The 15,766-nt window shown below is 35.7% G+C and overlaps 1 protein-coding gene across 6 annotated transcripts in view; it reads left to right on the forward strand.

Moving 5' to 3' along the window:
* UBR3 (ubiquitin protein ligase E3 component n-recognin 3) overlaps nucleotides 1-15,766 on the forward strand; it is a 209,680-nt gene that overhangs the window by 151,137 nt on the left and 42,777 nt on the right. For 4 of the 6 annotated variants that reach the window (XM_088829999.1, XM_088830007.1, XM_088830000.1 and 1 more), the window contains 3 exons: nucleotides 2,717-2,827; nucleotides 7,954-8,166; nucleotides 9,988-10,124. In XM_088829999.1, the coding sequence (XP_088686125.1) occupies nucleotides 2,717-2,827; nucleotides 7,954-8,166; nucleotides 9,988-10,124 (461 nt within the window). The remainder of the gene's footprint in view (nucleotides 1-2,716; nucleotides 2,828-7,953; nucleotides 8,167-9,987; nucleotides 10,125-15,766) is intronic. The other 2 variants (XM_088830004.1, XM_088830010.1) reach the window with 1 other exon arrangement.

Raw genomic sequence — 15,766 nt, forward strand, 5'->3', positions numbered from 1 at the left:
CATGGGGTCTTAAGAGAATCATATGTGATTTAGTGACTAAGCAACAACAGGTGTAAAGGTGTGGAAGTCGCTCATTCGTGTCCAACTCTTTGTGACCCCATGGACTGTGTAGCCCGCCAGGCTCCTCTGTCCATGGAATTCTCCAGGCAGGAATACTAGAGTGGGTTGCCATTCCCTTCTCCAGGGCATCTAACACATGCTTGGGTGTTGTGGATGCTTACTGGATTTCAGTTTTGTAGCCAGACCACGTAGAGCAGAAGAGTTGTTATCAGTAGACACTGTTACTGATTATAAAATTAAACTGCATAAATTCTGCTCTCTTCATAACAAATGCATGCTTTTTATAAAGTTGACTTGTAGAATTTCAGTCATACAAGATAGTGTGTTTACTAGTGAAACTGGAAGTGTTATATATGAGAGCTATGACAGTCATATATAAATAGGGAAGGAGGAAACCTGAGCTTTGGAGTCAGATAAATCTGAGTTGAACTTGGGCTTTACCACTTTTAACTGAGTGCTCTTGGTCAGCTTTCAGTCCCTTTTTATTAAAAGAAATAAGACTGCTTACTGCATAAAGTTTTAATAAATATTGAGGTGAAGGTTCAATGTTAAACAGTACAGAGGTGGGCACATTATTGAATGTAGGTTTTTCTGAAATGTAGGTCTCATATTAGTAAATGATCTCTTGCTTTTTTTGATTCTAGCAAATTAAAAAAAGACATCTAACAGTTACATAGACAAATGACATACTATTTTCAGTTTTAAAACTAACAGCTTATGTATTAAAAAGAAAGATTAATTACATTTTATAGTACATTGTCAAAGAGAATAGCTTGTTTATTAGCTGCCTACCAACCATTCTAAAATGATCTAATATTCAAATGTGCTTCTACTTAAAGTGGCTTCAAAACATAAAACAGAGATGAGCAGGTCTCCTGTTGTTTTTCTGGTGTGTAACAGTAGAAACCAGCTCACCTGCTGTGAGAATTTGATTTGACCTGTTGCACATCTTCGAATCGGCTAGAAAGGCATTTTATACTGTTTAATGCTTTTAACTTTCAGATGCTCGTGAAGTCTTGATTTAATATTAGAATTCTGTTCACTGTTATTTAAAGATGGTTTGGATCATCTAATAGGCTATTTTCCAACATAAAAGTAAAATTTAATAGTTTGCCCTGTTTTGATGGCTCTCAAATTTTTCATCATGTGCTGTCACTCATGTTAGACCTCATACCTAATATTGCCCTGACTTGACCATCTATTTGCTATAGACTCTAAAGGGCTTCCCTGGTGGCTCAGATGGTAAAAAATCCACCTGCAATCCCTGGGTCAGGAAAATCCCCTGGAAAAGGGAATGGCTACCCACTCCAGTATTCTGGCCTGGAGAATTCCATGGACAGAGGAGCCTGGCAGTCTACAGTCCATGGGGTTGCAAAGAGTTGGACACGACTGAATGACTTTCACTTTCACTAGAGGATAAACTCAAGGTCAGGCTGAAATGCTGTTTGGCAGAGGCCAAATGAAAATTTAAAGAAACTTACTTTAGGAGGAAAAGTCTAGACTGTTTATAGGTTGAAGGGAAGGAATTAGCAGAGAAGAAGTTTAAAGAGAAAGAGAAGATGAAAGCAATTAACTTTCAAAACTCATTTCCAAAGGGTATGTAGTTTGCTTATATAATCTGGGTTCCTTTTTGTATTATTATATTAGACCCATATAAATGTTTAGGCACTTTTTAAATTCCCATGAGCAGATTTGTACTTTAGAAAGATGTGTGCAGGATGGCATCATGGAGACCAGTTAAGAAAGTTTGTTTAAGAACTCTCTCCCCCACAACAGATCACACAGGCTTGACTGTTACAGTGGGAATAGAGAGAGAGAGGCCAAAATCAGGAGTTATATAGGAGAGAGATTTCATTTCGTTTGGGAACTAATTCTGTGGTGTGAAGGAAGGGGTGTGATGTAAATAACTTTTAGCTTTCTGATTTGGTGACTAAGCAGATGTAGAGTTTTTAAGCCAAGAGGAAGAGAAAGATTCATAGAGAAAATGAACATTTTTGACACATTGGTTTTATTTTATCTGAGGGACCTCAAATTGGAGATTTCTGGTTGCCAACTGAGTATTTGTATCTGGCATGCAGGCAAGAGACCCAGCTTGGAGAATAGTTGAATATAGTGATTAAGTTCACTCAGGGAGAATAGTTTTAATAAGAGAAAAGCATTAAGAATTGAACCTTGAGGAATTTAAATATTGAAGGGGCAGGTGAAGGAAAATAAAGTCTTAAAAGGAGGCTTAAACCAAATGGTTAAAGAGACAGAAGAGAAACCAAAAGAGAGTGGCATTAAGGAAACAAGAGGGAGGTAGGCATTTGAAGAAGGCAGATGTTAAGGTTACATGTCACAGAGAAATCCAGTACCATGTAGAACAGGTAAAATAATCAGTAGCAGTATGCTTTATTATATTGTATGAGGTAGAGAAAGGCTAATTCACAATTTTTCTCTTTTATTACAAGTATAATTATTTGGAAGCTAAAACTATCTTCCAGATTTAAAGATATTGCCTCAGGGTTATCAAGTCAGTTGTTCCTTTATATCACAGAAATACAAAGCCCATGTTAGTATAACAATATGAAATGATTGAGAGGTTTATGTTGATTTGTTTAGGTATGTTTCTGCTTCTTTAAAATTAATTATATTTTGTCTTTTTTTTTTTTTTAAGAGTTCTTGTCTCTTGGCAGTATCAATTGGCTGGGAAGGAGGTGTTTATGTACAAACCTGTGGCCACACATTACATATCGATTGCCATAAATCTTATATGGAATCATTACGGGTAAGTTGATTGAAACATGTTAAATAAAGATGTTTGTGTCTTTCGAAGTATTAAATATTTTTTACAGCTTACACATCCTCATTCATCTTGGGTGATTATGATTGCCATTTGAACTATTCAGCTTCACAGTTCCTTGACCTCTTCAACTTTAGGGATTTCATTTTTTTACTTCACATTGGCAACTGACTTCCATGACTGTAATTTTAGATTTTGCTACTTTAGCTCTGAAGTAGTAAGCTTTAATATTCTACCTTACTGTTATGGTAGAGCACTTGTCAAAGTCTCTATTTTTACTCTTATTAGTGTGTTTTGCTTCTGACCTCAACGTCTCTAGTCCTTTGTTGTTCAGTTGGTAAGCTGTGTCCGACTCTTTGCGACCCCATGGACTGCAACCTACCCAGTCCTTCCCTGTCCATCACTATCTCCCGGAGTTTGTCCCGCCCTCCTTCCCTGTCCATCACTATCTCCCGGAGTTTGTCCCGCCCTCCTTCCCTGTCCTTCATTATCTCCCGGAGTTTGCTCAGATTCATGTCCACTGAGTTGGTGATACTGTTTAACCACCTCATCCTCTGCTGCCCTCTTCTCCTTATGCTTTCAGTCTTTCCCAGCATCAGGGTCTTTTCCAGTGAGGGGGTCTTTTCACATCAGGTGGCCAAAATACTGGTGCTTCAGCTTCAGCATCAGTCCTTCCAATGAATATTCAGAGTTGATTTCTATTAGGATTGACTTGGTTTGATCTCTTTGCAGTCCAAGGGACTCGCAAGAGTCTTCTCCAGTACCACAATTTGAAAGTATCTGTTCTTTTCACCCCTTGCATTTGTCTAGTACACTAGCACTTTCCTCACTTCATTTTCTTGTACTATGTCCACTGTGCTCTTAATACTAGTCATTTAATCCATCTCCTTTGACTTCATACCCAGGTAGCTGGCACTGTTAGAAAAATTGTAAAACTGAACAGACTAGTACATATACACATTTATGATTTCTTAAAATAGTGGCTCAGTTGGGGTCATGGACCGTGGATATTACTTATCAATTCATTTACCTGTCTTTGATCAATTCCCTCTCCTAGTCTCCTTAGCAACTATTCCAAACCTCTGCCTTCTCTATCCCAGACTCTTTGCCTCAATCCCAAGATGACTTACCCCTCATCAGAGTCTGTTTCTTCCTAACTTGAGAATTTTAAAAATGATAGATCATGGTATGTGGTAAACTAGGGAAAAGGAAGGGACTAAAAGAGATAGGAGTTGACAGTTAAAATGTAAGGTGTTTGAATTTAATATTTTCTGATATGGACAGTTCTTTGTCCTTACAAGATAAGGGTGTGTCATGGTCACAGGTGCTAGGATAGAGGTCAAAGCCATTGGAGTTGCTGACGTCAAGTAGCTGATGAGGTCATGAAACTGTAAGGTTGGTTGTCTACGTGCACATTGAAATTGTATAAGAGGATGGCAAAAGTTGGAGTGATGAAGAACACGAATCTAGTTACTGGTCTTTGGATATTAAGGGCAATGAATGACAGTAAAAAGGAAGGAAAAGGGGTGATCTCTTTAAATGAACCGAGCCACACAAGGAATGCAAGAATATTGATCTTGAGCCAGCACTGGAGGTGAGAAGAATACTGCTGTTTGAGGGATGTGAGAAAATGAGCAGTGCCTTTTTGAGAGGGCTTCTGGGGTGCTTTAGGAAGGAAGCTAGTTTCAGTCAAGACTAGGATGAAGACCTAGCAGTTTTAAAAATTACAGCTACAGAGAAGCTTATCAAAGAATGTCCATCAATTACTAGTACCCTTGTCCCAAACCTTTTAGTACACTCTTTTGTATATCTTTAAAACTTACTTCACAAGTCTCCTTCTCTGGGAAGCCTTGTTTGTTGGATTTATCACACTGTTGTTGTTTCTATTTGCTTTTAAATAGTCAGGGGTCGCGGAGAGTCGGACACAACTGAGCGACTGAACTGAACTGAACTGAACCTTAAATGAAGATGTCTCTTAACTCTTTTAGCAGTAGCATGGTACAACATTTGACACATGATAGGAGAAGGCAATGGCACCCCACTCCAGTACTCTTGCTTGGAAAATTCCATGGACAGAGGAGCCTGGTAGGCGGCAGTCCGTGGGGTCGCTAAGAGTCGGACACAGCGGAGTGACTTCACTTTCACGATTTACTTTCATGCATTGGAGAAGGAAATGGCAACCCACTCCAGTATTCTTGCCTGGAGAATCCCAGGGATGGTGGAGCCTGGTGGGCTGCCGCCCACCATGGGGTCGCACAGAGTCGGACATGACTGAAGTGACTTAGCACCAGCAGTAGCAGGAGTTTAGTATCTGTTTCTAGAATTGGATTTAAGAAGACATGGTGTTAGATTTTTAAGGTCTTGAAGAAATGAATGTCACAAAGTAAAAAAGGTGGAATTCAGATCTTTGACCAAAGTATTTGAGATCCAAGATATAGTGAAATGTATCTTGAAATAAGTTAAAGTGAAATACAATGAAATAAGTTAAAGAGTTGGGAAACCTAAGTTCATTTGGACATTGTCATTAACTATCTTTGTGAAAGTCTTTCAGTCATGTCCAACTCATTGTGACCCCATGGACTATACAGTCACAGAATTCTCCAGGCCAGAATACTGGAGTGGGTAACCTATCCCTTCTCCAGGTGTTCTTCCCAACCCAGTAATCAAACTGGGGTCTCCTGCATTGCAGGTGGATTCTTTTATCAGCTGAGCTACCAGGGAAGCCCAAATATCTTTGTAACCATGGGCAAATAAATTCATTTTTTTCATTTTTGTATCCTTTTTTCTCATTATTTTTGTCTTGTTAGTAATAATGTTTATATTGTAGCATTCATGCATGTATTTTAGTACATTAAAAACATTTTGAGATTAAATCGTTAGGTTAGTGGCAAAACAGAGACTACTGGAAAAAAGAGTAAGATAGTGGTTAGAACTACAGGGTAGCCATGGCCTAAAAGAGCAGAATAGATGAGGGTGGTGTCAGGCAAAAGAAGGAAACAAATGTAGCAGCCTGGATTCCTTCCATAATTCTGGTTGGCTAGCATATGTTGTAATCTCTCAGGAGCAAGAGTTTCCTCCTAGGCATATTTGCATTATGTATCTTTGTTTCAACTAATTTTTCTTCCCCCTCCTATCAGAAACATCTGAAGGAATGCTGAATTAATTCCCCTCCTTATCACTTTTCTGAGTATTCTAACTAAATCTTTTCCCTACCTGTTAAACCTAAATAAACCTAATGCATCAAGTCCAGTCAGTTTTGTTCAACTGTTAAGGCACGTTAGAAGGTGTATCACATTTTTTTTTAAGACTTCAGTCAGTTCAGTCGCTCAGCCATATCCGACTCTTTGCAACCCCATGGACTGCAGCATGCCTGGCTTCCCTGTCCATCACCAGCTCCTGAAGTCAGCTCAAGCTCATGTCTATCAAGTCAGTGATGCCATCCAATCATCTCATCCTCTGTCGTCCCCTTCTCCTCCCACCTTCAATCTTTCCCAGCATCAGGGTCTTTTCAAATGAGTCAGTTCTTTGCATCAGGTGGTCCAAGTATTGGAGCTTCAGCTTCAGCATCAGTCCTTCCAATGAATATTCAGGACTGATTTCCTTTAGGATTGACTGGTTTGATCTTCTTGCAGTTCAAGGGACTTTCAAGAGTCTTCTCCAACACCACGGTTCAAAAGCATCAATTCTTTGGCACTCAGTCTTCTTTATGGTTGAACTCTCACATCCATACATGACTACTGGGAAAACCATAGGTTTGACTAGATGGACCTTTGTTGGCAAAGTAATATCTCTACTTTTTAATATGCTGTCTAGGTTGGTCCTAGCTTTTCTTCCAAGGAGCAGGTGTCTTTTAATTTCATGGCTACAGTCACCATCCGCAGTGATTTTGGAGCCCCAAAAATAAAGTCTGTCACTGTTTCCATTGTTTCCTCATCTATTTCCCATGAAGTGATAGGACCGGATGCCATGATCTTAGTTTTCTGAATGTTGAGCTTTAAGCCAACTTTTTCACTCTCCTTATGACCAACCTTGATAATATATTTAAAAGCAGAGACATTACTTTGGCAACCAAGGTCCGTCTAGTCAAGGCTATGGTTTTTCCCGTGGTCATGTATGGATGTGAGAGTTGGACTGTGAAGAAAGCTGATCGCCGAAGAATCGATGCTTTTGAACTGTGGTGTTGGAGAAGACTCTTGAGAGTCCCTTGGACTGCAAGGAGATCCAACCAGTCCACTCTAGGGAGATCGAGCCTGGGTGTTCATTGGAAGGACTGATGCTAAAGCTGAAACTGCAATACTTTGGCCACCTCATGCGACGAGTTGACTCACTGGAAAAGACTCTGATGCTGGGAAAGGTTGGGGGCGGGAGTAGAAGGGGATGACCGAGAATGGGATGGCTGGATGGCATCACCAACTCTGTGGACGTGAGTTTGAGTAAACTCCAGGAGTTGGTGATGGACAGGGAGGCCTGGTGTGCTGTGATTCATGGGGTCGCGGAGAGTCGGACACGACTGAGCGACTGAACTGAACTGAACTGAACTTTCATCAAGAGGCTCTTTAGTTCTTCTTCACTTCCTGCCATAAGGGTGGTGTCATCTGCATATCTGAGGTTATTGATATTTCTCCTGGCAGTCTTGATTCCAGCTTTTGCTTCATCCAGACTGGCATTTTTAGGTTTATATACACTCAAAAGCTTGTCTGTTCTGCCTCCAGTGACATGAGCACTGGGATATTCTTTCCAATAGTCACTTATAGATGGTGAAAACAGGGCATGGTATAAATGGAAGGTGATTCAGTTTAATGTGACCTGCTTTTGAGTTATTCTTTATCTTAAATTCACATTTCACATTGATTGCATCATTATTTGAATGTTTCCTCCTGAGAGAAAACTAGGATAGTTAAGCAGTTCATTGGTGATGGCAAGTGTTGCATGATTGCTATGATTGTAAGAAGTGATTTGATAAGCTCAAGAATTAAGTGACTTTGTTTTTATGACATGCAGTAGGGATCTTTTTTGTGTGGTTTATTTATTTACTCTAAAATGTAGAGATGTTAATTTTGTTTTATGTAAAAGTATGCATCATATAATTGTATGTTTGTTTCATCTTTTAGAATGACCAGGTTCTTCAGGGCTTCTCAGTGGACAAAGGAGAATTCACATGTCCTCTCTGTAGGCAGTTTGCGAACAGTGTTCTTCCTTGTTATCCTGGAAGCAATGTTGAAAACAACCTTTGGCAGCGTCCTAGTAACAAAAGCATACAAGATCTTATAAAGGAAGTGGAGGAGCTGCAAGGACGTCCGGGAGCTTTCCCAGTAAGCATCAGTGTAAGGCAGAAATATCCTGCTTAACTTAGCTCTGCTTTTCAGCTTTAATTTTTGTTCCATTTCTAAGTTACTCTGGACCTTTATACATTTAGTAGAAATTGCTTTTAGAGGTTTTGCTTTTCTGTTGGTGGTTATTAAAAACAAAAATGAGAGTAATAGAAAAAATTATTGCTAAAGGCTATACTTTCCTTAATATGAGTTGTTATAATTTTAGTATATGCCTTCCAGATCATGAAATTCTATAAGCTTAGATATGATTATGTTGAAATATTTAAAAATGAAGTTAAACTTTATATATATCTTGCAATGTAAAGCACAATCTAATCTTTTAAAAATATGCCCATTAGGTGTATTAGAATTAAGGTGATATATTTATACACACACACACACACTTTGTGTGTAAGTATAGATTTACATACACATTTCTGTGTATTAGGTCAAATATTGTGTATATGATCGAAGCATCTACCTACCATAAGTCAGTCTGTTTTACTGTGAAATTTGGTATGAGTGAACCCATCTTTTATCTCTTCCAGTAGGATTTATTTTTTTGATTTAAATTCTCAAATATTTCACTTTTATCACAGATTTATGTTGTGATACCTGAGAGAAGTGAGAGCTGTACACAGTAATTTTGTGAAACCTATGAATATCTGACTTTTTAAATAAATTCATATTTCAAAGCTACTCCCTTTACTCAGTAGAATACTAAGATTTGCATCTGTATGGTTTTTTCTTTTGCAAATCCGAAGTTTTATGTGTTTAAAATATGCTTAAAGTAAGGGACATTAGTATTAGTTCTGAAAAAAATGTGCTTAAATAAAAGATTTTTTTATAAGCACAGAAACTATTCTATGGTGTCCAAATCTTTGCAACCCCATGGACTGCAGCACGCCAGGCATCCTGTCCTTCACCAATCCCAGAATTTACTCAAACTTATGTCCATTGAGTTGGTGATTTCATCCAACCATCTCATCCTCTGTCATCCCTTCTCCTCCCACTTTCAATCTTTCCCAGCATCAGGGTCTTTTCAAATGAGTCAATTCTTCGTATCAGGTGGCCAAAGGAGTTTCAGCATCAGTCCTTCCAATGAATATTCAGGACTGATTTTCTTTAGGATGGACTGACTGGATCTCCTTGCAGTCCAAGGGACTCTCAAGAGTCTTCTCCAATACCACAGTTCAAAAGCATGAATTCTTCAGCACTCAGCTTTCTTTACAGTCCAACTCTCATATCCATACATGACTACTGGAAAAACCATGACTACTGGTTTGACTAGACGGACTTTTGTTGGCAAAGTAATGTCTCTGCTTTTTAATAAGCTGTTTAGGTTGGTCATAACTTTTCTCTCAAGGAGTAAGCATCTTTTAATTTCATGGCTGCGGTCACCATCTGCAGTGATTTTGGAGCCCTAGAAAATAAAGTCAGTCACTCTTTCCATTGTTTCCCCATCTATTTGCCATGAAGTGATGGGACCAGATGCCATAATCTTAGTTTTCTGAATGTTGAGTTTTAAGCCAACTTTTTCACTCTTCTCTTTCACTTTCATCAAGAGGCTCTTTAGTTCTTTGCTTTCTGTTCTGTGGTTGGATAACAATATAAAGTTAGGGTAAAATGTCTCTAAGATAAGAGAAAATATTTCTTGATCTGTTTTATTTTGGTATACTAAATATATTTTTAGCTAATAGCTAATATATATGTTTTGATTTTTAAACCTTAATTTCATAGTGTGCTTAAACGATAAACACTGTAGTGTTAGACTATTATTAGAGAAAATGAATATACATAAACTTTTTATATATATTTGTGTTCTTTTTACAGTCAGAAACCAACTTAAGTAAAGAAATGGAATCTGTAATGAAAGATATAAAAAATACCACTCAGAAGAAATACAGAGATTATAGCAAGACTCCAGGCTCACCAGATAATGATTTTCTCTTTATGTATTCTGTTGCTAGGTAGGTATATATAGTATATACTTTTATATTTACTTAGTAATAATAGTTGATTTTATTGTTTTGTCATTCATATTTATATGTTTGTCATTCATATTTATATAAGAAAGATTGCATGTTTTTAATGTGGTTGACATTATGGCTAGTTTTAGAACCTCCTAGGAAGTCTATAAAAGTACAGTTTTCATTTCCTTAGGTGTTTTTATTTTAATAAAATATTGGTTTAAGTGTTATTAATCATCATAGGGTATGTGAGGAAAAGTATATTATTCACATTTGGGGACAGATATCTATCAGAGCATGTGAGTATTACATATGAAGTATGTTGTTAAGGAATCACTGTTCAAGTCCTGTCAGAAAGCAATAATACTAATAACTGAAGCATTATAATATGTTAAGTACTTTTAATTTCTAAAAAAAGAACTAAGAACAGTAAGAGGAACTTATTTTGTTTTAGGCTTGTGAAAGATATAGTAATGTTCTGGAAGACTATATAGGTTGTTTAGAAAGTCAGATAAAGGAGAGGAGACTCTTGTTTCCTGATCTCTTGATCAGACATGTTCTAAACCTCTATGAGTAGTTACCAGAGACTCAAGGAAATGGAGGTAAATACTTCTTATCTGTCAAATTAGGTAGAAATAGTCTAATTGACTGAGTAGTGTTCAGTACCTAAAAAGTAATTCTAAATAGGAATTTTAGAAAACTTAGTTGAATGAAAATAGAGACACATAACAAAAAGTAGAGAAGCAAGTACAGTTAGGAACTTGTAAGCACATTCTGCTGGATCTGATATTGTTGACCCTTGAATATCTCCAGAAGCATACTTGGTATTTTGCCGAAGTAATATTGTAATAGGTAAGATTTAGAGAAGTAATATGACTTGAAATCATGCAACAAATTAGTGGTAGAGTGGGACTAGAACTCAGGGATAGTGTTCTTTCTGTTACTGTTCTTTTTGCTTTCCTTTGTTCAGCTTCTATAAGTAATATATACATGCAGTTCATCATGGCCATTCTCTTTGCTCCATTCCTGAGTAGAGGGTAAGGAAAGAGTGAATGGTCTCTGTACTCTTTTGAACCTAGGAAAAATGGAACCAGATTTAAGAAAATTGCAAGTGAGTTAGACCTCAAGATAAGGAAACATTAGTTTTTGGTCTAAGAATGCAAATATTGGACAGGGATTGATTTAAAGGGATCTAATGGTTTGGGAAGTAACTTTCTAGTCTGCCATTCTTAAGCTGTTGTTGATATTTATCCAGAATGCTTTCAGGAGAGATACAGCAGTTAATCTAACATTTTGTCTCTGAAGGGTTACCAGTTGCATACTTGCAATAAAGTATACTTTATGTGAAAACTAAATTGAATGTAATTTAATTTTGCCACATTTCAAGATTTTATAAAACTTGTGTATGATATTGTGGTAATAATGTTGTAGAAGATTGGGATGGATGTAGACTTTGTGCCCTCTATATATCTGTATATGTATACATATAAACATACACATATATTTGTGTTACTTATGTATTCATGCCTTTGATTTTATTAGGACTGATCTTAAAAGAAAATCCTGGTTCAGTGGGAATGATCTGTAGGTGGAATTTTGCTGTGTTATGATAAATCACATAATTTGATTTAAATTAATTTGGTAGAAATTTTGGAATTCCTATTTCTTGGTTTTAAATATATAAAGTATTTATAGAATATATCATTTTTAATAGAAATATTTAGAAAGCTTACTGTGATAATGGGAGACTTTTGGAATCAACATATTTTTGTTTTTCTTTTTTATATAGAAGCAGGGACAGATATCAAATGTTGTTTCCTAAGGCTGCATGTAGAGGAATGTAGAAAATATACTCTCCTATCTCCCCTTCCTTCTCTGATCCTTAGTGATAAACTCTAAAGCAACAATATAGTGATTCCAAAAGTGAAAGTATATAACCTGTAAAAACTTTATCCTTTGTTTAAAATTACCCAGCCCATTGTAGTGTTCTCACAGTGAGATTGCATGCCTTCTCTAAGTTTTACTTAATCATTAAAAAGAAACACATAAAACAAAGTGACTGAAAAATTAACAAAAACATGAACTGAAGGAACAAAGCACATTGTTTTCTATTTGAATAAGATGTAACTTTTTCAGGATAGTAAACCAGATCTTTACAGTTATCGTCTGCCTAGTATATAATCTTGGTTCATTAAATACTTATGATTATAGATTATGATCATTTTTATGCCTAAAAGGTAAGCATTGAAATATTTAGCAGATTTAAAATAGTTAAAAAAATGTTTAGAAATAAAATTAATTTCAGTTATTTAACTTTTGAATTAAATGTTGTGATTCTTAAATGTATAGTCATTGTATAGTGTGAATGTATTTGTTTTTTTGACATTGTAATTTGAATGAGATACAACCCTAGTTTCCCAGAACTCAATTTCTTCTATCTATATAAGTAATTTTGTTTGCTCTTCGGGGAGCTTAAAGTTTTTGATGTTTAGAAACAAAATATTTCTAGTAGGTAACTAGCATGTAAAGCTTTTTCTTTTAATCATTGTTTTCAAGTTTTTTTTTTTTTGGTAGGACAATATGTTTCTCTTTGTTTTTAATTTTATTTGCATGGTGAAGACTTGGAGAATTTTCTGAGGGCAGCAGAGAAGAAATTGTTGGAATGGAAATTTTTGTTGCATTGAAATTAGTCAAAATTTCTGTATTCTAATTTTTGTTGCATTGAAATTAGTCAAAATTACTGTATTCAAATTTTAATGTATTTCTAAGAAGCATTTTGTTGCAGTTATCAGTCATTCAGATGGATTATGGAAAGTTAATTTTGGGGAAGAAAGCTTTCTCCATTTCAATGTCAATTTATTATTTCATTATTGAAACAGTGAATCACACTAATTTGAGTAACTGATTTTTCTGAAGATTTTGGGCCCAAAGTTATACATAGCTTAGAGTTATTAGTGAGTCGTACTTAGCCTGTATATATAGAAACATGGAAGGAAGGTGATATATGAGTAACAGTAATGTAGATGGAGAGATATCTTTAAGATTTGAGTGGAGATACTGTTCAGTAGAGTGAATGCACCTTGCTTTATACATTGGTTGCATTGTAACTTTAAACTTTATAAACTAATTGTATTTGAAATAAAAAGAATGATTACTAAAACGCCAAATTGTGAATACTTTTTATTTTTACTTAGTTTATTTTTAATTGGAAGCATTTAAAAATTTTTATTTTTCTTGGAGTATAGTTGCTTTACAGTGTTGTTAGTTTCTGCTATATAGCAAAGTGAATCAGCTATATGTTTACGTATATCCCCTCTCTTTTGGATTTCCTCCCATGAATCCTTTTAAAACAAAAGGAAGGATCAACAAGAGAGAGAATAAATTGCGGAGACTAGAGAATCTTATTATTGGTTGCATATCAAAACAAAGTGAGGGTCAGTTCCTGGGAATTTTTTGAACACTTTCCAAGATACTATCAGGGATTTAGAAGCTGTATTTGAAATGGCTCCTGCTCTCCAGGAATTTACAGTTTAGTTGGAGAGACATCTGTTTAAAATGGAATATATTTTGTTTAAAAATATATACCATATTGAGAAAGTGCTGTAGAACTTCAAAAGGGAAGATGAACTGACTGAAATATAAAGTATGTAGAAATGCTTCCTTCCTGTTTCAAGAAAAGGGAGTTAGTTCTCCCTAACTCCTGCAGAAGTTAGAGCTTGAGCTGAGTATTCGGTAGTATAGGCCATGCCATTGTATGGATGAAGATACTTTCTTCTCTGAGAAATTGAATTACTTGGTCAACTAGTAGGCTCAGGCCTTGAACCCACATTATTCGAGTATGTATTTCAGTGTCTCTCTGTGTGTATGTGTTTATACACACATTTATTTTTCAAATTATAGGTCCAAAAATATGTTAGTGACAAAAACGGGGTAAAAGGGAAAGCATACTTGGAGAAGCGAAAAGAAACTGGAGCATAGTTGGAGGAGTTTTTATACAGGTATGTCTAGGTGGCCACCATGATAGGCTTTAAGCAGTCTTTCTCATTTTTCTTTTAAATACAGAGATTTTCTCTCTCTCTCTTTTTTTTTTTTTTCTCCCTTCCAAACTAATTTGAATGTGTTTATGTTAGGAAATATAGAAACTTGTGTCTGCTTCTCTCCAGGAGCAAAAAGCCTTGGAAAACTTCTGCTTCCAATACATCTTTATTTTTATATCATCCATTCAGGACGGCAGAAACAATACTGTTTTGATTTTCAACAGTGAGGGAAGGGCAGACATGGGGCATGTGACACATTTGTGTGTTCCTTTGTCTAGCAAGACTTAAGGGGCCAATTTTGTTATAAATTAGATAAGGAAAAGCTGATAGCTAGGGCTTCTGACAGTGATTTTTTAAAAATTTTAGATACTATACTAACCTTTTGGATAGGTAGTTTTTGGTTTTTTAACTCAGAAGAAATGTTGTACAGGAGATCTTACAACTGTAATCTGAAGTAACTAATTACATTTGGCAGTTTTCTTTCAAGTATCCTTTAAAAATCAAATTTCTGGTAACATGTTTATCATCCTTTAAAATATCTTATTTGATGATAGAATAAATAGACTTGTTCTTGTACTTATTTTTTAATGAATACTTTTGCAAATTATGCTGAAATAAAAGTTGACATTCTAGTTTCTGACTTTCATTTGTAAGAATTAATTGTGTTTCTGGTTGGCTCTGTTAAAAGTACTAACTAGGAAATCTTAGTTTTTATAAGAGAATATAGCCATTAATTTTTTTCTACAGATTAGGCAACTGAAGATTTGTGAAAACAAAATGTATTGATCTCATTTATATTCCCTTGATGAAGGAACACATGCTGGTCTCCGCTCGCTTTCTGTCCACTAATATGAAATCCTTGTCCCTGCTTCCTTGCTGGTAGGTTTTTAGAAGTTCAGTGAGCAATGCAAATCGCCTGAAGGGTGGAAAATTCCCTTGTCACACAGATGCCCTTATCAGCAGCAACCAGATGGAGCTCTGAGCAGGAACATTATCAATGTTAAATTGCTTTTTCTCCCCCCTGAGTAGAAAGGATTAAAGCATTTCTTTAGAAATGGGTGGCAAATATTCAGATTTAGTAATATTTTTGACAGCTTGCATTTATAAGTAAATACATGAAAATAATGTTTCAAAACATTCTATGTTCAAGATACAGCCAAAACCATCTCAAAATGTTTTGTTTTAAATAAAACAGGCTACTATTCTTTCCTGAATTCACTTGTGAAGAGTAAGCTTGAAATGTTGCCTTTTTTTTTTTTTAAGGTAAAGGATACCTCACTATTAGTGTCCTATACATATCTTGGATATAAACTTTGTTTATTCAGTTTTAGTTGTTGCAGGTAAAGGTATGTTTAAGTTTGTTAATAATGTCGAAGTAAAAATACAGTCACTCAAGAGTTTTCATTTATTATCAAAATTAATTGGCCTTTTTACTGCTTTGTTTTTGAGTAAATCTTTAGATTCTGCATCGGTTTGATTTTTGAAATGTCCATCTACTAATTATTGCTATTCTTTAAGCTAATAGTTGCTAAATATATTGTAATTCCAGATCTATATGAACAATACTATTGTTTAGCAGTGTCAATAGTTATATATTTTAATAAA

Source organism: Moschus berezovskii, chromosome 2 (genome assembly GCF_049115385.1).
Source record: "Moschus berezovskii isolate FMDL1 chromosome 2, NW_MosBer_1.0, whole genome shotgun sequence".
Classification (NCBI taxonomy): Eukaryota; Metazoa; Chordata; class Mammalia; order Artiodactyla; family Moschidae; genus Moschus; species Moschus berezovskii.